This window comes from Pinus tabuliformis, chromosome 1_1 (assembly GCF_031772625.1).
Source record: "Pinus tabuliformis cultivar Carrire ecotype Pingquan chromosome 1_1, CPIR1, whole genome shotgun sequence".
Classification (NCBI taxonomy): Eukaryota; Viridiplantae; Streptophyta; class Pinopsida; order Pinales; family Pinaceae; genus Pinus; species Pinus tabuliformis.
Window position 1 is genome coordinate 951,645,728 of NC_142297.1, and position 27,115 is coordinate 951,672,842.

The window sequence follows — 27,115 nt, forward strand, 5'->3', positions numbered from 1 at the left end:
CCAATGAGGCTCAACCATATATGAGCTCAACATGTTAACTGCAAAACATATATCCGAACGAGAGTTCACCAAGAACATCAATGCTAGAATGAGTTTATAAAACTCAGAGGCATTTCCCAAATCCAGTCCGGCATCACTACCACATAAATTTTGAAAGTTAAGCTCCATCGAGGTAGTCACAGGCTTGCAGTTTACCATTCCAAATCTGGAATCCAACTCCCTCTTACTTTTGCAAATGAGAGGGTCTGCACCTGTCAGAAAGAGGTCGTCCTAATAAGGTGCCAAAATGAGATGTCTATCATCCACAACGTTCAAGTAATGGTTTGGATCGGCTTCACTCCTAGTGAATCTCAGCTTCATCAGACAGCTATCAATCCTCTCATATCAAGTCTGGGGTGTTTGCTCTAAGACATAGAGAGCTTTCTTCCACCTGCATACTTGAGATTCCCAATCATGAATCTCAAACCCCTCAGGTTGTTCCACATCTGAGGTCTTGCTACATGAGGGGAATGGTCCCCTTGTAAGTTTTCCTTCGGTACATCTCGGACATGTACCTTCATGCTCTTCTTGAATTCAAGCATCTCTGTCACCATCTGACTCACATCGGGTAGGGCCCCATAATAAGTAGACCTTCGGTGCTATAGAAGAGATGTGTCAACTAACATGGTCCCCAATGGACTTCCTGCAACTTGATACAAATTGCCAACCCTGAACCCAAGAATAAAAGCATCTTGAAAAATTCCTTTTTCAAACACGTACCTTTCCATCGATGAATGCCACCTTGAAACCTTTGACTTCCATTGTCGAAATGGACACCAGGTTCTTCTTGAGATCAGGTACATAAAGAACTTCTTGTAAATTAATCGTCTTACCCTTATTCAATTGAGGGGTAACATTCCCTACACCCTTTCTGGGAGAGGTGGCATTGACTCCAAGTATAATCTCCACGATTGTTTCCTTCTCTATCAAATTAGAGAAAGCTTCCTTCTATCCGATGAAGTAACTTGAAGCACTACTATCAATAAGCCAGATTCCCAAAGAGTCTGGAGGAGAAGTAGTGGAGAGGACCAATATAAGATAATACTCCTTTTGCTTATCACAAACAACATTTGATTCTTCATACCTAGAGTTCCATGCTTTCTTGAAGAGTCGGCCATTTCCTTGATGACCTGCATTACCTGTCATTCCTTCAATCATTGAAGATGTCCCTGGAATGATTGTTATCATCATCAAGTGATGTGTCCCTACCATTCGGACACTCCTTCACATAATGGCCGAACTTATTGCAAGCAAGGCATCTGCCTTTCCTTCCACCCTTAGATCTGGACTTCCCATTGAAGTGATCTTTAGGTAGGCCATCGGATGCTTCCGCTGCACCACTCGGATAATATTCTCTGCTTCGACTTCACCCTTGGTGAATTTGAAGTGGGATGAGGAACCCATTGAGCCTTTTATCCTTTCTAACTGTCTTCGGTGATTGCTCTTTCACCCTTGCTTGGGCTTTGTCTTCACCTCAGCTCTGATACCATGTTAATTTTAGGTATGCTCTATGCTGAGAGCAAATTTACTTCAATTTTCCTTATTAGCTCAATATCAATTCCAGATTAGCAATCACATTTAGCATGATAGTAAAATGCAGATAGAACATAAACATAAATCACAGAAAACAAGCCAAGACAAGAGGACACAAGATGTGGCGTCAGCGAGGGGGTTACCCCAATGTGGGGAAACCTTGATCAATTCTTCTTATGTTCTTCAATAGTTCAACAAAGAGGGAGATAGTACATCTACATCAGAAGTCAACATTTTGACTTATCAAAATAAGAGCAGAGATCTTGTCTAAGAAGATGTCACATGAGGTAGTTGATCTGAACACAGGTGATTCCATCACCTTGTTGTACCTATCACTGTGCTGCACCATGCTACACCATCATACCATGTCCATCATCATTGTGCTGCACCATCACCATGTCCATCATCACTGCGCTGCACCATCACCATGTCCATCATCACTGTGTTGCACCATGTTGCACCATCATTGAGATGTAACTCATCATGTTGTACCCAACATGCTGCTCTGCTCTTCATCATCATGCTGCACTATTCATCACTGTGCTACACCACTATCACTGTGCACTACGCTGCACCATTCATCATGCTGCTTCATGCACCTTACTGCACCATGCTGCCCATGCACCTTACTGCACCATGATGCTCCATGCACCTTACTGCACCATGCTGCCCATGCACCATACTGCACCATGTTGCCCATGCACCTTACTGCACCATGCTATCCATGCATCTTACTGCACCGTGTTTCTCATGCACCTTACTACACCATGCTGCTCCATGCACCTTACTGCACCATGTTGCTCATGCACCTTACTGTATCTTACCAGCCTTATCTGCTTGCTATGGCTTGCAGCCTAGTAGAGCAGTTAGGCTATAGTTAGCAACCAAGCCTAGGACAACAGTTAGTTATGACAAGATGTGACATCTTTACATCTGAGATTAGGACCTCTTTAGGCCTCCTTACTGCGGCTTCCAGACCTTCCCTTTTGACACTATCCCTGTCATGTCAGATTAGGCATCATATAGCTGAGGTATCACTGTGGCAGACCTCCTCTTTCCAACGTACATGAATCCATCTTTTGCTGCTTAGAACCCTCAATGACTATGGATAGGAGGGTTGCGGTTAGGACAACATAGAACCCTTCTTTTGTAGCGGAATAAGGCTAGCATTTAGAGTGCTACATAGAACTGCGGCTAGGTCTCTTTTAGACCAGCGTGTAGACTTAGAACCCTTGCTCCATGACAGAATTTAGGGTAGCGTACATAGGATTCTTATTGTTGTGTAGAAAGGTCCCATTTAGGACAACGTGGAACCTTCTGTAGACTCCACCATAAGATTTGTCCTCCATGATAGTGTTAGGATTCTATCATATCAACGTTAAGAGTTCTCCTTGGACTGCGTTATGAAACCTTCCTCCCTGACTGTGTGAGCCTTCATGACTGTAATTTAGTGCCTCTTCTTGCTACGTATTAGACTTCTCCATTAGGCTATTAGGGCTTCTCCATAGCACAGTGTATTAGACTTCTTCATTAGGTTGTTAGGGCTTCTCCATAGGGCAGTGTATCACCTAAGGCACTCTCTCTAGATCTCGTCTTCATCAAACCCAAAACAAAATGAAGAGAAATCACAAGAGTGTGTGTGTCCAAATGACTAACAAGCTACCCCTTTTTATACTAAAACGTTGAGCACAAGTGGGGGCAATTTGGTCACTAGCCGACCTTGACGAATTGTCCCATAACACAAATAATTCATATCTCCATGAATACATGTCAGAATCGCATGATATTTAGATCAATCCTACACCTCTCGACGAGAGGAATCCAAGAAAAATATCTGCTGCCATGAATAAGTAGACCCACATGGAGTTTGGCCCTAGTTGCCAATTTTAACGCTCCCTCTCAACTAGGGAGAACTCCATCAGCTAATCCATCTGCCAAACTGTACTATCTTTGCCATCAGTGCCCTGCACCGCTCTACTCTGCTGAACTCGAAGAAGAAGAAATGATCGAGAATGTATCATACCATTCTCTACTGACCCGAAGTCAGTCCCATATAAAAGGGAGTGTCTCATACCACTCTTACTCATCCGAAATCAGTTCCAATAAAGAGTGTCCCATACCACTCTTACTGATCTGAAATCAATTCCAAATAAAGAGTGTCTCATACCGCTCTTACTGATCCGAATTCAGTTCCAAAAGAGAGTGAGTTATATCACTCTTACTAACCCGAAGTCAATTCCAATTGATCCCAGATCAATATCATCCTAGCATAAGGAGTACAATAGTAACACGATGTGTCCATCCGTACTACTATGGTCCCTATCCTCATTTCCCTACTCATTGGCCAGATGAGAGGTACTGCCCATGAGTCCCAAACTGCATGGGTAGGATGTCTCAGCAGGAGAGGGATGAACCACTCATCCTGCCTACATAGCAGACCACTAGGGGAAGGCTGAACCACTCACCCTATGGTTGCTCATGGCTCCACGATGTATCCCCAAGCACACCGGAGCTCCTAGAGCTCAATGTCCATATCATACAGGACCCTTAGGAGAGAGTCTCTTCACGACTCCTAGTCGTTCTCGGGAAGTCAAGAATTTGACCTTTCCCAGGGGCTTCGATAGAATATCGGCGACCTGCACATCAGTCCCAATGCGATGGAGCCTTCTTGCTCCTCAATGTATCATATCCTAGATAAAGAGGTACCTGACGTCTGTATGCTTGGAACGATCATAGAACACGAGATTCCTCAACAATCAAATCCCCTCTGGTTGTCACAGAAGATCACGGTGGTATCTAACATGTGTCCAAACAGCTCATTGAAGAGCTTCCTCAACCAGGCAGCTTCACACAAGGTCATACTCGTAGCCATGTATTCGGTCTCATCGGTGCTCGAAGCAACCGACTTCTGCTTCCTACTCATCCAGGATATCGAAGCAAAACCCAAAGAGAACCAACACCCAGAAGTGCTCTTGCGATCCTCCACATTGACAACCCAGTCAGCATTCGAATAATCATGCAACTTCACATTTCCGGCAGTGTATCTCAATCCATGAGAGATTGTGCCCTGAACAGAGAGATTGTGCCCCAATGATATCTCAGAAGATCCTTGGCACCAATCCAGTGAGGCTCAACCATATATGAGCTCAACATGCTAACTGCAAAACATATATCCGGACGGGAGTTCACCAAGAACATCAATGCTAGAATGAGTTTATGAAACTCAGAGGCATTTCCCAAATCCGGTCTGGCATCACTACCACATAACTTTTGAAAGTTAAGCTCCATAGAGGTAGTCACGGGCTTGCAATTTACCATTCCAAATCTAGAATCCAACTTCCTCTTACTTTTGCAAACGAGAGGGTCTACACCTGTCAGAAAAAAGTTGTCCTCATAAGGTGCCAGTATGAGAGGTCTATCATCCACAACCTTCAAGCAATGGTTTGATCGGCTTCACTCCTAGTGAATCTCAGCTTCATCAGACAACTATCAATCCTCTCATATCAAGTCTGGGGTGTTTGCTCTAAAGACATAGAGAGCTTTCTTCCACCTGCATACTTGAGATTCCCAATCATGAATCTCAAACCCCTTAGGTTGTTCCACATCTGAGGTCTTGCTACATGAGGGGAATGGTCCCCTTGTAAGTTTTCCTTCGATACATCTTGGACATGTACCTTCATGCTCTTCTTGAATTAAGGCATCCATGTCACCATCTGACTCACATCGGGTAGGGCCCCATAATAAGCAGAACTTCGGTGCTATAGAAGAGATGTGTCAACTGACATGGTCCCCAATGGACTTCCCGCAACTTGATACAAATTGCCAACCCTGAACCCAAGAATAAAAGCATCTTGAAAAATTCATTTTTCAAACATGTACCTTTCCATCGATGAATGCCACCTTGAAACCTTTGAGTTCCATTGCCGAAATGGACACCAGGTTCTTTTTGAGATCGGGTACATAAAGAACTTCTTGTAAATGAATCGTGTTACCCTTATTCAATTGAGGGGTAACATTCCCTACACCCTTTCCGGGATAGGTGGCATTGACTCCAAGTATAATCTCCACGATTGTTTCCTTCTCTATCAAATTAGAGAAAGCTTCCTTTTATCCGATGAAGTACCTTGAAGCACTACTATCAATAAGCCAAATTCCCAAAGAGTCTGGAGGAGAAGTAGTGGAGAGGGCCAATATAAGATAATATTCCTTTTGCTTATCAGAAACAACATTTGATTCTTCATACCTGGAGTTCCTTGCTTTCTTGAAGAGTCGGCCATTTCCTTGATGACCTGCATTACCTGTCATTCCTCCGATCATTGAAGATATCCCTGGAATGATTGTTATCATCATCAAGTGATGTGTCCCTACTATTCGAACACTCCTTCACATAATGGTTGAACTTATTGCAAGCAAGGCATCTGCCTTTCCTTCCACCCTTAGATCTGGACTTCCCATTGAAGTGATCTTTAGGTAGGCCATCAGATGCTTCCGCTGCGCCACTCGGATAATATTCTCTGCTTCGACTTCACCCTTGGTGAATTTGAAGTGGGATGAGGAACCCATTGAGCCTTTTGTCCTTTCCACTTGTCTTCAGTGATTGCTCTTTCACTCTTGCTTGGGCTTTGTCTTCACCTCAGCTCTGATACCATGTTAATTTTAGGTATGCTCTATGCTGAGAGCAAATTTACTTCAATTTTCCTTATTAGCTCAATATCAATTCCAGATTAGCAATCACATTTAGCATGATAGTAAAATGCAAATAGAACATAAACATAAATCACAAAAAACAAGCCATGACAATAGCAGACAAGATGAGGCGTCAACGAGGGACAAACCCCAATGTGGGGAAACCTTTGATCAATTCTTCTTATGTTCTTCGAGCAGAGAGATAGTACATCTACATCTGAAGTCAACATTTTGACTTATCAAAATAAGAGTTGAGATCTTCTCTAAGAAGATGTCACATGAGGTAGTTGATCTGAACACAGATGATTCCATCACCTTGTTGTACCTATCACTGTGTTGCACCATGCTACACCATCATACCATGTCCATCATCATTGTGCTACACCAACACCATGTCCATCATCACTGCACTGCACCATCACCATGTCCATCATCACTGTGCTACACCATGTTGCACCATCATTGAGATGTACCTCATCATGATGTACCCAACATGCTACTCTGCTCTTCATCATCATGCTGCACTATTCATCACTGTGTTGCACCACTGTCACTGTGCACTATGTTGCACCATTCATCATGCTGCTTCATGCACCTTACTGCACCATGCTGCCCATGCACCTTACTGCACCATGCTGCTCCATGCACCTTACTAAACCATGCTGCTCCATGCACCTTACTGCACCATGCTGCCCATGCACCTTACTGCACCATGTTGCCCATGCACCATACTGCACCATGTTGCCCATGCACCATACTGCACCTTGTTGTCCATGCACCTTACTACACCATGTTGCCCATGCACCTTATTGCACCTTGTTGCTCCATGCACCTTACTGCACCATGTTGCTCATGCACCTTACTGTATCTTACCAGCGTTAGCTGCTTGCTATGGCTTGCAGCCTAGTAGAGCAGCTAGGCTATAGTTAGCAGCCAAGCTTAGGACAGCAGTTAGTTATGACTAGATGTGACATCTTTACATCTGAGATTGGGGCCTCTTTAGGCCTCCTTACTGCAGCTTCCAGACCTTCCCTTTTGACGTTATCCCTGTCATGCCAGATTAGGCATCATATAGCTGAGGTATCATTGTGGCAGACCTCCTCTTTCCAGCATACATGAATCCATATTTCGCTGCTTAGAACCCTCAATCACTGCGGATAGGAGGGTTGCAGTTAGGACAACATAGGCCCCTTCTTTTGTAGCGGAATAAGGCCAGCATTTAGAGTGCTACATAGAATTGCAGCTAGGTCTCTTTTAGACCAACGTGTAGACTTAGAACCCTTGCTCCATGATAGCATTTAGGGAAGCGTACTTAGGCTTCTTATTGTTGTGTAGAAAGGTCCAATTTAGGACAGTGTGGAACCTTGTGTAGACTCCACCATAAGAGTTGTCCTCCATGACATTATTAGGCTTCTATCATATCAATGTTAAGACTTCACCTTGGACTGCGTTATGAAACCTTCCTCCCTGACTGCGTGAGCCTTCATGACTGTAATTTAGTGCCTCTTATTACTACGTATTAGACTTCTCCATTAAGCTGTTAGGGCTTCTCCATAGCACAACGTATTAGACTTCTTCATTAGTCTGTTAGGGCTTCTCCATAAGGCAGCGTATCACCTAGGGCACTCTCTCTAGATCTCATATTCATCAAACCCAAAACAGAATGAACAGAGATCACAAGAGTGTATGTGTCCAAATGACTAACAAGCCACCTCTTTCTCTATTAAAAGTTGAGCACAAGTGGGGGAAATTTGGTTGCTGGCCGACCTTGACGAATTGTCCCATAACACAAATAAATTCATATCTCCATGAATACATGTCGGAATTAGATGATCTTTACATCAATCCTACACCTCTTGACAAGAGGAATCCAAGAAAAATATCAGCTACCATGAATAAGTAGACCCACATGGAGTTTGGCCCTAGTTGCCAATTTTAACAAAAATCGATTGGGGAGATCTTGCAGCTGAGGGGCAAAGAGAATCTAAGAGAAGGACTTTTCGGAAAATACAGAAAAAAGAGGTGGAGAGAGCTTGCAGAGAGTCAACGCAATATACAGGAGAGCTGACGCAGAAAAGTTGTCTGTCACGCAAAATCCAGAACTGTCGGAACAGTAGAAACTGTCAGGAACTACCAGAACAACCGGGAGAGCTGACACAGAGGCAACGCAGTAGCCGATAGAGCTGACGTGGAAAAGTTGCCTGTCACGTAGAATCCAGAACTGTCGAAATAGCTGAAACTGCCAGGGACTGCCAAAACAACCGGATAGTTGACACAGAGGGCAAAGGAGTTGACGCAAAGCCAACGCAGAAATAGCCGAGGTTAGCCAGTCTTGTGCCGAATCAGCCGGAATTCTGCCGAGTGAAGTGAGGTAAAACTCATTCAGATTTTCCGCCAATATTTTCTCTGTAAAGGATTGTTAGATGAGCATCTTAGATTTGTATTCAAATATTTCGCCTGAATAATAATAAACCCTCAGAGTTGTTGCACCGGTTTTCCCACATTGGGTTTTTCCGAGGACTATTGTGTCCAAAAATAAGTGTGTCCTATGTATCTTGTTCTTTGTTTTGTTTTTTGTTTCATGAGATCAAATATTTAATTAGTGTAGGTTGCAAAAGTAATTTGCTTCAATATTCAGAAGAATAACTTGGTGATTAAAAATCAAGTAGGTGAAGTAGATTCAGGTTTGCTGCAGTAGGGGTTCCTTTAGAGTGTAGGAATTTTCACATGTTGTAGATGCTTGGTAGACAAGTTATGGCACAATAGTACCCAATCTACAAAACTTGTCATTCAAGTGCTTAGCCAAACATGTAACTCCTACGGATGTGAGTGCAACTGGAGTGTATTTGGAAAACAACACACCAAGAAACGCAACAGGTTAAAAATTTTCAAATTAAATTTTGAATTCATTTAAATATAATTTATTATTTTATGCCTTGTCACGCTCCAAATTATGTATTATAGTTATTAATTTATAATTTAAGACCGTCATATAGATTGGAGTCTAATCCAAGTGGATATTGGTGGCTACCCACCTCTTCCACTAATTCAACAGTTCTCTATCTTCTTGGCAGTTTTTCTATGGTTTTTTGGGTTCCAAACTTCCAGGGCCATTTTGAGGCCCTAACCAATGTTTTTTGGCAATTTGGGGAGCCAAGCATTGCCATGGCATTCTGTGACCCTAGTTGAAAGCATAGTTTTAAAAACCAGCCAGCATGAACTGGAAACTGGTCAAACCAGCCAGTTCATTAGGCAACCAAGTCGAACCGGGCAAAAAACCCAGTTTAAGGGCTGACTTCGCCAAAAAATCACAAAAAAACGGACCAAACTGACCGGTTTATGTCGGAACCGACCGGTTTATGGTCAAACCGGTCAGTTCCGTCATAAATCAATTGGTTCATTGCCAAGGCCACAGCAGACAGTGACAGACCCACAGACTCTTTTTGGAAGCTTCCTGGGTGTTTTGGAGGGAAAGTAAGGGTTGTTTCCCTTCAAAAACACCCTCTCCAAGCCTTTAAAAGGAGCTCAACCCCCTCATTTGCCTCACGCATCTCATTTGGATTTTTGTGAGTTTGATTGGGAGATTGGAGAGTGTTTAGTTTTTGCTGGAGTAGTCATCTTGGAGACTTGGAGTTGGACTTGGGGCTATTTTGGAGATAGTTTGGAGCTGTTAGTAGAGTTGGCATCTTCAAGAAGAGGCTAAGGAAGCTAGTTTGCATTTCCAGGTAAGGATTTGCACTTGAAAAATTCCTCATGTCATTGATGTCCAAGCATTAAATTTTTAAATGTGTTCTATGCTAGCAAATCTCTAATTCTATGCTATCAAATTTTGTAGGCTACATATGCATTTTTTCCTAAATTTATCTTAGGTTTTCCATTTTTCTTAGCTGCAATTTTTTTTAAATGGCAGATTTCTTTGCAAATTTTAATTATTTCAAGCCAACATGGCTCCAAAAGCCAAGGACACTGCATGGGCTCATTGTGATGTGATTGATGGAAAAATGATATGCAAATTTTGCAATAAATCTATTGGAGGTGGGGGTATTCTCAGATTGAAACAACACTTGGTTGGGATAAGAGGCCAAGTAAAGCCATGTGAAGCACCAAAGGAAGTGTTAGGTCCTATTAGGGCAAAATACCTTGCCAAGTTTGAAAAGTTTGAGGAGAATAAGGCTAGGGAGAAGGCCACCCAAGAAGAAATTTCAAGGAAGAGAGAATTATTACAAGCCATGAAAGAGAGTGGGTATGATGACTATGAGATTCAAGACTCCTCTTCTATCCTTTCCACCAACGACTCCTTTCATTATGTTCCTCCTGCTCTTGGCCAACAATCTAAAGGAACAAAGAGAACAAACATCCAAAGTTATTTCTCATCCTCTGCCACCACTGCCTCTGCTAATCCCACTTCCTCCCAGCCAAGTTGTCAATTCACTTTGGATGAACATTGGAAAAACAATGTAAAGAATCTTCTTCTCAATACATTCCTAGATGGTGGTATGATGCAGATATCCCATTTAATGTTGCTCTCTCACCTTATTACCAAGCTATGTGGGACTCTGTTATAGCTGCAGGAAAGGGCTTCAAAGGCCCTACTATGCATGACTTGAGGGGAGCTCTTTTACAAAAAGAGATTTCATCCGTTGTTGAGTATTTGGATGAGTATAGAGAGTCATGGCTCAAAACAGGTTGTTCCATCATGTCAAATGGATGGACCGATGGAAAGAATTGCACTATCATTAATTTCCTTGTTTCTTGCCCTCAAGGAACAATGTTTTTGAGGTCAATTGATGCATCTGACAAAGTGAAGGATGCAACCCTTCTATTTGAGCTTTTGGATGAGATTATTTAGGAAGTGGGGGAGCAGAATGTTGTGCAGTTCATCACAAATAATGCCTCAAATTATGTTCTTGCTGGAAAGATGCTTGAGTCCAAATATAAGACCATATTTTGGACTTCATGTGTTGCACATTGCATAGACCTCATGCTTGAGGACATAGGTAAAGTGGACTGAGTTAAAAACGTTGTAGAGCATGCCAAGTACATTACAAAATACATCTACAACCACTCATGGGTATTGAGCTTAATGAGGAAAAACATGGGGGCAAAGAGCTTGTTAGGCCAACAATTATGAGATTTGCAACTCACTTCCTCACGTTGCAATGTCTTAATTCTCAACAAAAAACCTGCTGAAAATGTTTTCTTCTGATGATTGGATTGAATCTCGGAGTACTCGTAGACAAGATGGCAAAGACACCAAAAAGAAAGTTTTTGACAATTATTTTTGGAAAAGGTCTGCAGAACTTGTGAAAATTACCGAGCCTCTTGTTAAGGTGCTAAGGATGGTGGATGGGGAAAAATTGGCCATGGGCTACATTTATGAGGCTATGGATCAAGCGAAGGAGCAAATATGGGCAGCTTACAAGAATAAGTTAGCTAAATATGGCCGTATATGGGAGATCATTGATAACAGATGGAACAATCAACTCCATCATCCTATACATGCAGCTGGGTATTTTTTGAACCCAAAGTATCATTATAAAGCTCAGCTAGGAGATCTATAGGTTGGGAAGGTCAGAGATGGATTAATTGATTGCTTGGAGCGCATGGTCCCTAACCATGTAGACCAGTTGGAAATACATAAACAACTTATTCTTTTCAATATGGCAACTAGTAACTTTGGCAAAAACTTGGCAAAGATGGCAAGAGATGTAGAACAACCAAGTAAGCAATTCCAATTTGTTTTTCTTTTCAAGTTAAATTGTTTACAAATTTACAATTCAAATTATCTATAAATACTTGTAATTTCTAAATAAGTAATGAAATGAACTAAGTTACTAATTAATGTCTTTTCTTCGCAGCACATTGGTGGGAGTCATTTGGCAGCCAATGTCCTCAATTGCAAAAGTTTGCAATTAGAGTCCTCAGCAAAACTTGCAATGCTTCAGGTTGTGAGCACAATTGGGCTATTTTTTAGCGCATACGCACGAAGAAGAGAAATCGTTTGGAACAAAAACGATTAAATGATCTTGTCTTCATGCAATACAACCTTCAACTAAGGCACAACCAAATGATGAACAGAAGACCTGATCTAGATCCCATTGTGTTGGAAAATATTGATCCAACATCAAAATGGGTGGAGGAGACTCAAGATCCTGAGTTTGATGTTGATTTTGATATTGACATGGCGTTGGGGGGGATGAAGCATATTTGGTAGCGCCATCAGAACCAGGATTGGTAGCCGCATCAAGAAAAGGCAAACAACCAATGGAAGGCACTAGCCGTGCAGCTTGACCAACTCGTGCTTCCATTAGGTCCACTTCTATCGTTATTGGTGGTAGTGTTACAACTGAGGTTGCAGAAGAGGTTGAGGCATCCTCAGACTCTGATCCAGATGATGTCTATGTAGCTCTTGTTGGTGATCCTGTGTCTAGTAGTGGTGATGAATTTGATGATTGATCATGTGTAGACTTGTAGTCTTGTAGTAGGCCAATGGCCTCATAGCTTGTAGCATTGTTTTTGAACTTTAAAAGCCATTTAGAGCCTCATTGCTTATGTATTTTGTCAATGATATGTATTGCACTTGGTATCATTTTGATATATTCACCTTTACATGGTATATAGATGAGCAAACTTTGCATATTTTGTCTCTATTGGCTTGGAATCATGGATTTAAATCTTAAAAATAGTTTTTTTCATTAAAAAATAATTATTAATGTATTTTTTTTAAAACCTTTCATTGAGATTTGACCAGTCCCGATTTGACTGGTTCTAGTTTGAAACCTGGTTTATTAGGTGGACCGGTCCAGTAACTGGTTCCGATTTTTAAAACTATGGTTGAAAGTTGTAATCTTCGGATAGTTCTTTCCAACAAGCTATTGTGCACCCCAAACAAAGATTGTATGCAAAAGTTATGCCTTCGAAAAGTTGATGTACCAACTAACCACCTCAGGGCCTGCAAACGTTTTGGCACTTCATCTTCTAGCGTGAGGGTTTTGGACCTCTAGAATTCTCTTTATGTTAAAACATCATTCTTTCAACCTCTTACAACAACGTTTGTGAATGCATATAGCCATCATCTCTATCTTTCTTCAGAGATAGCTACCACCATTCTAGTCAGTTTGTGTTCTACCGTATTCTGTATTTTATTTATTAATAGAAGTTAGTTTTCACTATATTATTGTGCTTTTCTTTGTGCATGTGTTTCATTTCCTTTCCTGCATTTCATTTCATTCCTTGTACAACCCCAATCAAAGTCCCAACACCTTAATGACATGGTCTACATCTACTACAAACTCTAACTGTGAGTGAGGGAACCTTAGAAAACACCTTACATGGACGTCATCTTGTTGGAACTTGGATGGGGTCGACACCATTGTTGCATGGAGGGTTGAGACCAAAAAGCTGTCATGGAATCAATCACTGATTGGTTAGAGGAGGAGGCACTGGAGGAGGTAGCAAGGGAGAGAGAGGAGGAAGAGGAGGAAGGGTGACTATTAAGACTGGGAGTGAGCCAGCGCCACCACCTTCAGGGAATTAGACAGAACTAGTAGGATTTAGCAATAGTACCAGTAGAGGACATCAGAGTCTGCATCCTACTTCTTCTTCTAGATGACATTAGAGTCCAATGCCAGCCCCAGGGCCTTCTTTCTCTAGAGGAAAAGCCATTTCTGGAGCCATTACCTCTGCCCATAAAAGGGGTAGAGGAGATCACTAGTTTATTTATCTGATTTCATTGTAGATAACCCATGATGATGAGATAAATTTATTATATTTTATGTTGATATTTTGTGGTTGAAACAGGACTCAAGAGTCTCGACATGATTCAGTGTTGATGTGCGATGTAGCACTAGACATCTTATTTATTAATTCTGTTTACCTATTTATGTGGCAATACATTTATTTGTTGTTATTGTTGCTTCATATGTTGAAAATTTTGAAAAAAGATGAATATTTTTCTTTTTTTAATTTTGCTGATATTTCCCCGATATTTATGGTATTTCGCTTTTCCAGACCCTCAGCAATATTTTCGCAGACACGATGTCAGCAACATTGATTGCGACACTCACGGTACTAGGAAACTATACACCTGGCATTGGATGCACATCCTAAGCAACCAGTGCAGACCTAAGCTTTCTCTAGCTAGGTGGGGTGTCTGCTGCCGATTGGATTTGCACTCAGAAACCCATGACGGAGATTAATCAAAGGCAACTCTAAGACTGCAGAATAGAACTCTAAACATCACGCATTGCCTCTGCTTATACAATAGGCTTCTTTAAGATGCCATGATGGTCAGCTCACTTTGTCAGTACCAAAGGAAGCAACTATGATCTGCAAGTTTAAACTCTGAAGAAACATAGCCTGCCAAATAAATGCTTCTAGCATTCTGTTGTAGATTAAACCCGACTTCTAAGTTGTGAGAAAATCGAAAGCTAGAAGAAACTAGCAAAAGTCGATCCCAGCTTTTATCTTTGCCATCTATTTAAACCCACTTTTTCAACTAGCTGTTCATCGTACCTAAATATAAAAACAACATTGCAAGGAGCTTGCACAACTAAAATCCTGCGATTTTTTATTCAAACTCTCTGAGACAATTACAACCCTGAATTATGTACTTCAAAGGATAGCTCAAGTTTTCTATACATTTCACAATAAAGTTTACCCTCTACACCACCCCTTCTCAAAGCTCCGGCATGTGACTGCACACTAAGAATCAAGATTACACCATTCAAATTTCATTCCTAGCGCCAACATGCCAGGTAAAGACCCAGGAACAGGGAAAAAGGAACCTCTCACAAATGGTCTTAATAACTTTATACATTCAAATAATAAAAAAGGTATCATATAGAGAAGTTTAATGGTAAACAGGATGACCTCATAGACCGAGACTAGATCTTGTGGACTTACAAGAGCCAAGAGAAGATTGCGAGGACTGTGGAACTGATCCCAATTTCTCTCCCTGGTGAACTCTGCCATTTTCAACTGTAAATCTTCGATCGTAACGCCACCGCCAGCAGCCGGCACTTTCGCTGGATCCTCATCTGAAATTCCCCCCTCGCCTTTCATTATACGAGCTCGAAATCAACACAACAACAATACAGGGGATTCGAAACAGCTCTGCACCTGCCCAAAATCAAAACCAAAAACTGACAAAATAAGAACATTCTAAAATCATTAGTTTATTTATACACATCATACAGCTTCCTGACAGAAATCCTCAAATTAAAGCAAACTCCCTTTAAGTGTGGCAGACCTCGATAAATTTCATAAGGGCAGAAATTTCCGAGGCGGGAACTCTGCAAATTCCGTTCTGTCCGCGCATGCTGTTAAATGGAACAAATCTCATGAAACCGCTTGGCTGTATTCCCAAAAACCGGGCTGTTGCGTTGATTGCAGAAAGATTGCCCGAGTAGTCGGAGATCTGGCGAGCCACGTGGAACGTATTCGAAAACACGTTCAACGAGATCGTGGGGTTAGTCAAAAATTCTTGCATTTTATGGAATAGGATGGCTGTTTAATGCAATTTATGGAAGGAATGAATATTCTCCATTTAGACTTTTGGTTTGGTTCGTTGTTCCGAATGACTTTTTAACTGCTTTTCTGACTTTAATTTCCCACTTTCCATTTTAGGGAAGGCCAAAAAAATAAAACTAGAAGTTTATAACATGTTTTTTTGTTTTTTCGGTTAAAGTTTATTCGTTGCGAAAGAAGTTTACGTATATATATATAAAAATAAAATAAAAAATCTTAGTTTACAGTTTTTACATAATTATTATAAAAAATATAAATGAAAATTTTGTTATTTATTTTTATTTCTTACAAATAATTAATTATAAACAAATCTAGATGAAAAAAAAAAAAAATCATATATTTTTGTCTTTAAAACAAATATAAATGAAAATTTTGTTTTCATATATTTTTACGTTTTAGAAACCATTATTTATGAAAAGTTAGAAATATTATGTATCATTTTTTACCAGGTGGATTGAAATGTGAATATGGTTTTTGAATTATATCTAGTGAGGGTTTGTCGAGAAGTTAGGAGCGTTTATTGTGAGGTTTTCCAGGAAAAAGACTAAATACAATAATCAAATAGTTCCATAGGCGCTTCACAAGAAAAAGGTTGAATACAGTGATCAGATGGTCCCATAGGCTATCTTTAGCCTCATAGGCATTAAAATAATTTCTTTCTTTTTGAATTAACACAATAAATTGTTTATATCTTTTACTGTTTTTTAATGATGTAATTTTTATGCTTTTTAGAACTCCATATTTTAACAACTCATATACGATAAAATAAAATTATAATTATAATTAATAATTATAAATTATGTTAAACTAGGTCAAATTAATATATATATAATTTTATTTTTATTGGGTAGTTCAAGTAAACTTATCTGTAATCTTGTTTTTTGTTTTGGTGGGTAATCTTTTAAAAATTACTATATTATTTTAACTTTGCACTATATTTATAAAAATTAAATCAAACTAGATTCATCTTCACTCTCCACATCTATGAAGCACTAAGAGGGATCAAATCTTTGAAGGTGCAAACATTTCCTAAATTTTTGCACTCAAAACAGATGTTTGCAACTGGAGAGATTTGATCCCTAGCAGGGCTTCATACTGGAGTTAAGATGGATATAGTGTGGTATTTTTTTGTGTCGAGAAGGACTCTCCAAGTGAGTATGAATGAATGATATTTTAACGTCCACTAGACTAAAAATAGTCTATGACTACCAACCTCCTCGTTTTCTTCATTTTGCAATTTAATCATTTTCTTACTCAAATTGATGACGAGCTAACCCAACATTCTAAGAGTCCCCTCACTGAAAAGACAATGCCAATGAATTGAGGCTAACATACTATCATAATTGTCCCTATTGTCTCTGAAAGCATCACATTCCAAAATGAAATGTTTTTCTGATTCCACTGCACCAGAAGTGCAAAAAGTACACACTTGTTCTTCCCAAGCTTCTTTAGGTCTCTTCCACCGTCTCGTTTCACACCGAAGTTTATGTGAGTTAGTTCTTAATTGAGCAATAAAAATCTTTGCTCTCCAGGGAATGTTGGCTCCAATGTACTTTTGGAGATCACAAGTGAGGTTGGATTCCTAAACATAGTACTTCTTCTTTCTACCCAACTATTTTCCCCATATAAGCTTATGGAACTTCTCCATAACAAAATTATTTAACTCCTTTGTAATGTTTTTCTCCTATTATGTAAACATTTTGTGATCAAATTACATAAAATAAAAATAAAAATAAATTAATAATTATTAAAATAAAATTTACAGTTGGTGGTTTGTGGTCTCCAGGTTTCCAACCCATTGTTTTGTTAATGGTATTCTTATGTAATATAGCGCATTTAAAGGCATGATATATGTGATATAACCTATTTAAAGGCATAGTCAAACTTAAGAAATAGGTTTTTTTACCGCAATGGACAATACAATTTCAAGCAAGAGTGATTTTTTGTTCTTTAAAATATATTTTTGAATGCATAAATGGATTCATCCCAGTGATAAACCCTTAGGGCACTCAAATTCTTAAACAACTTAAACTCAAATTTTTAAAAATCTCTATCAAATGATTAAAATTAACTAGGAAAAATATCATGATAGATATGGAGTTAATATGGATCTAGGTTGATGATATAGTTGGTTGATATGAATAAAAAATCCAGGATGTACTCTATTCATATGTAAAAAAATGTAAGTGGAAAAAATTGTTGCTCTAAATGGTTTTCAAATACTTTTTTTAAGTGCAATGAGGCATATAACTATGTAAGCTCCATCGCATTGCCTTAGGAGTAAATTGATATGTTAGGAATAGCCAATACTAAGAAGTTTAAGTAAAGGTAGAGTATGAGGGTTGATTTATGTTTGTATGTTTAAATCTAAGTCATTACCCGTGTGAGTATTGTTGAAATTTTATGTTTAATATGAAGTAATTTTTCAATTGTAACTATATAATAATTGTTATCGACGACATTTTTTTATAAGTTTGACATTATTTAAGATTTCCCACATAGAATGTTCAATAATAGTATGTACATTTATACAATAAGATGTTGTTGCTTGGTATCTTTTGACATATATGTCATTCTTTAAAAGGGCAAGGTGTTAGCTTAATTTATTCTCATGAATGTTGTTGTGTATTTGGTTAGTTCTGTGTTAGTAATTATGTACTTGAAATGCCTTAGAAGAGTCACACTAGTTTATGTTGTCAAGTTTACTAGTTCAATACATTGTTCTAAACTGAGCATTATTGCAATGAGAACTCTTATTTTAGTGAAAAGTGGTCTCGTTCTTTGCAAGTCATTAGGGTTTTTTATCATTGTAAGGTGTGGTGCCTCTGAGCTCTAAGAGGTTAAGTGGTGTTGGTGAAAGCACCACCTAAGAGGAATGTACAAGGCCCTATAATTGGAGGAAGAGAGTAGCTTCATCAAGATTAGTTATCAAAACTATCTTAACAAGTCTAAGGACCACTCACTAACACCCTAATCTTAAAAGGCTTGTTGTATATATGTCAACAACATATAAGGATAAATTAATACATATATTAAAGCATCTCTCAATCCCTCTCAAACATCAACATGCTTATGTACATTCTATTCATAATAATAGCCCTCATTTCCCTTTACAATCAATAAAGCATGTCATGTTGCTAATAACGATAATTGATCAATGCAAAAATAGTGATCACAAAAGTGCAAGAATAAAGATCATTACAAATGTTGGATATGGATTTTCCACTTCTATTAGCAATATACTTAATATCTATATAATAGCTTTGACATGTATTTTTGCATCTCTACATCAACAATGTTGGAGACCAATCTTAAGAAGACACGAAAGACTCATATACACCTAATGGTGACATCATATGTGTTGAAGTCTTTTTATTTAAGCATTCCTTCCTCCTTTTAATATTGACTCCATAAAAAAATTCATTTACATAGCACTACACTTTCACCTTTAATTACTTGATGAATAGTAATTAACCACATTCCCACTGTACATAAGCATCTTTCTATTCATTTTAATTGATTTGTATTTCATATATTCAAAAAACACCTAAATTTATCAATCTACCTTCCTTTTAAAATAATTTAACCACACTTACAAACTATAACTATATTTTGATATGATAATATCGCACTCCATACTTTTTTTTCTTAATTTTACATGTAATTCATTATTAACAAATATAAATGTGTAATCCAAATCAACAATTTTATTAGAACAAAAAGAATAGAATATTCTTATTTTACCTAATGGTTAATTACACCATCCTAATACTTACTAACCTAGACCTATATTGTTCTCCACCTTATCCATACAGTGGATTTCAATATATCGAATTATTGTAAAATTGAATTCTTATCTTTTTATTTTTATTTTTAATAGTAAATGACCTTAATCTTTTTATCTTCACTTATAAGATATTTTCGTAATCATATTAGATATTATATAACATGGATCTTGCAGCTTTTTTTTTATATTTACATAAATTAAACAATACAAATTACAATGATCTGAATTTATTCTACCATACATATTTTATTTACTCACTATATTCTATTATCAATCGTTTGTCCACCGCTAGGGCACCCATCTAAACCATGGCATGGAGTTCATTGTCACCATTAAGAGTATAGGGGAGATTGTTAGTAGGACCTCAAGCGCATGGTAAAATAACATGATTAAATCCAATGGCATGCACGAGATGAGGGAACAAACGAAGATATCGATGTGCACATGCACCAAAACAAGTGAACAAATATGGCTCATAAACGTATTAAAATTTTGTAGATCCCAAGGCTGCACACAACTTGAGATTTATGCATAAAATGAAACAAAACGTGAAACATGACAATCTTATTGGTGGATGCATAAACAATCTAGTTCATGATCCAAGAACACTATTTTAAAAACATGGGTAGGTAACCAGAGAAGAGAAACAACTCTAGGTTCTTGTTTTTAGGTTTTTAATAGAGTTGTATTTATGGTTTAGAAAAATATAATAATAAAATATATATTTTGAAAAATGTTATTAGGAATTAGATCTTATAAAGTGTTAAAAAACTAGAGTATCTTTATAGGTGGAATATTTAATTAATAATCAATAAATTGATGTTTACATGGTTAAAATTTTTAACAGGGGAAACAATTCACAACCACAACTAATATGTTATTACTTGAGGCAAGATATTAATGCAATAATAATAGATTATATGAACATCTCTCACAATAGATCATAAATAATAACTTTCTATGCTCTCTAAATAGATATCACGAATCGATCAGATGTTAATTTATAGTTAAGTGTCATTGATATCAAGGAGGTGTTTGATCAATTGGATCACTCGTGTAGGACGTGAGTATGACCATCATATTAGTAAAGTACAAAAGCACACTTAGAACAATTTAATCTAATATTGCATTGTGCCAAGTCGACCTTAACTAGCAACTAGTGTCTAAATATCATAGCATCCCCCCCTTAAGAACAACTTGGGTTAAGATTGAAGGATTTACAAAGTGACAAGAAGTTAAGGAGAGAAGCAATAAAGCCTATACCCCCTTAATGACAACTTCTTGAACTCCTAACATAGACCAAATTTTAGGAACTCCACTATTGTGAGGGCCTTCATGAAAATGTGAACAACTTGAGCATTTATTTGGCAACAAATCAATTCAAGGATGTCATCTTCAAGAAGCTTCTTGGTGAAGTGCTTGTATAGTTCAACATGTTCGTTCACTAATGTTAAATTAGATCTTTGGCAAGGTGAATGGCACTTTTATTATCACTAAAGTGTGGCCAGATGTTGTTGTTGGAATTAAAAATTTGAAAGGATTTGTCAAAGCCACATGGCTTCTTAACTTGCACAAACTATTATGTGATACTTAGCGTTGTTGAAGAGAGAGGAAGGGCACTTTGCTTCTCACAAACCCAAGTGATAGATCAAAAACATATCACTAGTAGGCTTCTAATCATTAGAGCCACCACCCAAATTGAAATATGTAAAACCAATTGAGTGAGGAGTGCTCCCTGAACTATACTATATGTCAAACTGAATGTACCCTATATAGAGCAAAGTATACACTTTATTGCTTTCCGATCACTTTCATAGGGTTTTTTCATGTACTCGGCAACAAGGCCAACAAAAAAGGAGATGTATAGGTGAATATGAGGTAAATACAAAATGTCGCCAATGAATTGTTGGAAATAATACTGAGAGGGGGGGTGAGTCAATATTATAAAATCAATAAACTTTTTCATTTCCATACTTAGATACATATACGCTACTTCATTTAAGTGAACCCGCGTGTATACGCAACTGTGTCTAATGCAACTAGCATATATCCAGAATATATGATTCAATTAATTCATTAAATGTTGATCTTTAGTTAGTGCATCAGAACTTCATTAACCACATGAATAGTAAGCAGGTGCAGTAAAACAGAACAGATCATCACATACACATGAACACCATGATATAAGGTGGAAACCCAATGTGGGTGAAAACCACCTGCTGCAATTCATCTCTATCTTCCTTTAATAAGAAACTTCTTTTTACAATGTACTGGTGCAGTCTTATACCAGTACGCAAGCTTCTACTTGCAAAAGGCTAAAACCTTCTTAGCTTTTGTACTAGCCGATCCATTTACTAGTACGTAGGCGCTGGCCTACTGAAGGCTCCAACCTTCACTCATTTTCCAGTTGCTCCTGGAAGGGAGCTACAACCCCCTGGCTCTTGTAGTAGCCGATATGTTTACCAGTACGTAGGTGCTGGCCTACTAAACTTTACGATCTTCTAGGGACCGTGTTTCATAAATTTTCATACTGGATCCATAAAACAATCACCATTGCAATACAATCATCAACTACACCTGCATCATCAATCTCTGAATCACCCAATACTGAAACCTTGTCAACAACACAATCACCAGAACACAGAACAGATAACATAACTCTGCAACAACAACCAGATCCAACTGCAACTTCAAATATCATACTTCATACTGTATACGCTACTCGGATGAACCCAACCTGTGTCTATACACGCTTTTACCAAAGACAACCCGCGTATAGATCTGCAAATTCTAACTTATAACTTTGCAGCTATTTCAGACATCAGAGAATGACATTTACAGAATAAACATGCGTCAATAATTTAGATGTAGTCTATCCATAATCAAACCATATAATCATAAACATTCCAAGCCTTAATATCCTGATCCATCATCCATCATCATCCGCATAGGTGCATCCTTGATTCAGATCAAGCTAAGCATCACAAACCCATAACCAGCATACTAGATTTCACACTTCATCAGATATTCATCACCTTCTCCCTTGCCTCACCTTGGCCTAATGATCTTCACCTTATATAGGTTTAGGCTTTTCTTAATACCATGGTCCAAAACCATGTAGAACTAATACCTTGGACCCAATACCTGGGATCAACACTTCGGACCAAATACCATGGACCAAATACCACAGACCAAAACTTGGTTTTTCGACATGCACGCGCCTTTCCTTCTGTGAACCTGCGTGTGTACGTATACGCGCCTTTACTTCTGTGAACCTGCGTGTATACGCACTTTCATCAAGTCTAACATGTGTATACCTTTCTTTTTACCTACTACACTAGATCTATCATCTGATTAAGTTGCCATCACCTGTATCATACCTCTGAGTGAGTTGCCATCAAGGACAACACCTGTATCATAATGCCAATAATCTCCCCCTTTGGACTTGATGGCAACCACTACACCAAGTCACTCTCCCCCTTTGACATCAAGGGCAAAGGGCGGACCAAGATATTCTCTTCTTTGATATACATTCTGTTGTTCATACTCCCCCTGAGTACATGCTCAAGTTTCTGATTGAGCTCCCCCTTTGTATATGCCAAGATGTACTAATCTGTCCATGCTCCCCCTGAGCACATGCAAGGTCTGCAAAAGCATAACATAACTCTATACATACATCAATCTCCCAATCAAGTGGGAATACACCATTTTTTACTCATATACCCAACCAAGTGGGGATATACCAAATGTTTATACATGACTCATTACATCATCCATCCCATGCATAGTGGGGTAACAAAATACATCATATGAATCACAAAGACCAAGGACCTAAACAAGACCATGATAGTTATCAACAGCTATCATACACCATATGATCTACATTATAAGCATCTAGCATCCATACCTGTAACCTGCAATCCATTTTTTTGTTCAAGCAAGATATGTCAATAAGCATCATCACCAAAGACTTCTAACCATAATGCCAATAATGCATTATTTGAAGTATATGCTCCCCCTGAACTTGTGCCATGCCATCATCAAAACAGTGACTGAACCATATCAGACTTCTGTACTGCTGCTTTTCTTCAGAACATCATATACGCGACTATGCAGCATATAACTTGCGTATATACGCAACTTGTCTTCATGAAACCTGCGTATGAGATTTAGAACACTGATGTTCCACACTTACAACTTCCTCTGAATCTGTCATGTTTGTGTACTCTGCTATGCCACATCTTTCTAGTTGTACTTCCTTTTTCTTCCATATCTTCAACTGTGATGATGTTTTCTTCTTTTGGTTTGGTGTCCACAATCTTCTCCTGCATTCTTTCGCTATATGTCCAGGCTTGTTGCATGCATAACATCTTACATGTTTCATATTCCTCCTAAAACATTCAATGGCTTTGTGACCAAACATATTGCAAGCAAAACAATATCCCTTAAAGTACCTGGAACGTGATGATCTTTCTGTTTGATGGTCTTGAACCATTCTACTTCTGCATCTAGCTGCAACATGTCCAAGATTATGACATACATAACATTCATCATTATTCATTGGAGGAAATAATCATCTATCACTTCCAAAGTTAGGAGCAAAAGATTTTCTTTGAGGAATTCCTTTCCTTGGTTGTTGATGGGGTTGTCTTCTCATCTCCTTGTTGATCATTTTTGATTTCTCATTAGAGTTCCTTGCCTCGCCTTGTGAGCTAAAGTCACCTTTAGCAGATTCATAAAAACCAAGACTAGTTTTGATAGCAAGCGACCTTTGACTACTAAGAATATCATCCAAGATCTTAGTACTATCTTGAAATCATAATAGTTTATCCTTTTCTTCTATTTTACCTTTCAAGATATTTACCTCAACTTGGTGTTGTTCTTCCTTTTCAAGACATTTCTTCTTCAAAATTTCTTCAGACTTTCTTCCTTCTTCCACTTGTTGCCTTAGTTTGAGAATCTCCTTTTCTTTTTCTTCATTCAGCTCCTGCAGCATTTGACGAACTTTGAAGGCATATTCCGGCTGAGCTTTTAAGCTGATAACTTCTTCTTTGAGGGCACTTTACCTTTTGCTAAGTAGATCTTGTTGATCTATGATTTTATCTGATACTTCATTTGCTTGTTCAGCTTCACTCTGGGGTGATTCAGAATTTGGATCCTTGCTTCCACTTACCAGCAGGCTGTCATTGTTCCTTTGAGTTGTCTTCTTCTTTTGACGTGCTTTCTTTCCCATTGTTCTACGGATCTCCTTCAAGCGATCAAGATTCTACTAAAGGACCTGCTCTGATTCCAATTGTTGGAAATAATACTGAGAGAGGGGGTGAATCAGTATTATAAAATCAATAAACTTTATCATTTCCATACTTAGATACATATACGCTACTTCATTTAAGTGAACCTGCGTGTATACGCAACTGTGTCTAATGCAACTAGCGTATATCCAGAATACTTATGATTCAATTAATCCATTAAATGTTGATCTTTAGTTAGTGCATCAGAACTTCATTAACCACATGAACAGTAAGCAAGTGCAGTAAAACAGAACAGATCATCACATACACATGAACACCATGATATAAGGTGGAAACCCAATGTGGGTGAAAACCACCTGCTGCAATTCGTCTCTATCTTCCTTTAATAAGAAACTTATTTTTACAATGTACTGGTGCAGTGTTATACCAGTACGCAGGCTTCTACCTGCAGAAGGCTACAACCTTCTTAGCTTTTGTACTAGCCGATCCATTTACTAGTATGTAGGCGCTGGCCTACTGAAGGCTCCAACCTTCACTCGTTTTCCAGCTGCTCCTGGAAGGGAGCTACAACCCCCTGGCTCTTGTACTGGCCGATATGTTTACCAGTACGTAGGTGCCGGCCTACTGAACTTTACGATCTTCCAGGGACCACGTTTCATAAATTTTCATACTGGATCCATAAAACAATCACCATTGCAATACAATCATCAACTACACCTGCATCATCAATCTTTGAATCACCCAATACTGAAACCCTGTCAACAACACAGTCACCAAAACACAAAACAGACAACATAACTCTGCAACAACAACCAGATCCAACTGCAACTTCAAATATCATACTTCATACTGTATACACTACTCGGATGAACCCAACCTGCGTGTATACGCGCTTTTACCAAAGACAACCCGCGTACAGATCTGCAAATTCTAACTTATAACTTTGCAGCTATTTCAGACATCAGAACATAACATTTACTGAATAAGCATGCATCAATAATTCAGATCTAGTCTATCCATAATCAAACCATATAATCATAAACATTCCAAGCCTTAATATCCTGATCCATCATCCATCATCATCCGCATAGGTGCATCCTTGATTCAGATCAAGCTAAGCATCACAAACCCATAACCAGCATACTAGATTTCACACTTCATCAGATATTCATCACCTTCTCGCTAGCCTCACCTTGGCCTAATGATCTTCTCCTTATATAGGTTTAGGCTTTTCTCAATACCATGGTCCAAAACCATGTAGAACTAATACCTTGGACCCAATACCTGGGATCAACACTTCGGACCAAATACCATGGACCAAATACCACAGACCAAAACTTGGTTTTCCGACATGTACGCGCCTTTCCTTCTGTGAACCTGCGTGTGTACGTATACGCGCCTTTACTTCTGTGAACCTGCGCATGTGCGTATACCTTTCTTTTGACCTACTGCACTAGATCTGTCATCTGATTAAGTTGCCATCACCTGTATCATACCTCTGAGTGAGTTGACATCAAGGACAACACCTGTATCATAATGCCAACATGAATTAACAATATAAAGTTCAAATCCACATTAAGAGGGAGATGATGTTGATTTACAATCATCAATGTAAAAGCAATGAAGAAGGTCACATGCATACTTGGGTTCATAAGGATAAGTTCCTTCTTGTGTTTGCAAATCTTGGAGGCGAAGAAAACAATGCAAGTGTCCTAAGTATATCATTTCAAAGTTCCTCTTAAGACTAGTTTTCACATGAGCAATAAGTTTGGGATTACTACTAGTGTGTATCAGGGTCATCAACATAAATTTCAAGTATGAGAAGCTAGTCACCTGCTGACTTGGTGTAGACATTAGGATAATAATAACATCTAGATAAGGAAATTCAAGAAGGAATCAATCCATTTTTTCCTACCAAGGGTGAGGAGCTTGCTTGAGGCCATAGAGGGATTTCTTGAGGTGCTATACAAGGCTAGAGTAACTTTGAATCAATTTAAGAGCTCGTTCCATATAATTTGCTTCTTGTAGATCCCCATGCAAGAAGGTAGATTTGACATTCATTTGATGGACCTTCCAATGATATGAAACTGCAAGGGAAAGATCAAGGAAGATAGAATTCATTTTTGCAATGGGAAAAAATGTCATTGTAGCCAATACCTTCTACTTGTGAAAATACCTCGAAAACTAATAGGGGATTATGTCTATTAACAGTAATATATGTAGCATACTTATTCCTCTAAATCTATTTTCATTTGACAAGTTTTCTCTGACTTTCAAAAGAGCGACTAGA

General features: G+C 38.6%; 1 protein-coding gene across 2 annotated transcripts in view; it reads right to left on the bottom strand.

Annotated features, from left to right (window-relative positions):
- The window catches only part of LOC149217649 (uncharacterized), a 42,422-nt gene extending 26,702 nt beyond the window's left edge, over positions 1 to 15,720 (bottom strand). The window contains exons 1-2 of one of the 2 annotated variants that reach the window (XM_089393020.1): positions 15,509 to 15,720; positions 15,163 to 15,378 (exon numbers count right to left, since the gene is read on the bottom strand). In XM_089393020.1, coding sequence (XP_089249146.1) covers positions 15,163 to 15,321 — 159 coding nt within the window. In that variant the 5' untranslated portion in view covers positions 15,322 to 15,378; positions 15,509 to 15,720. The other variant, XM_089393021.1, reaches the window with a different exon arrangement.
- Positions 15,721 to 27,115: the final 11,395 nt, after the last annotated feature.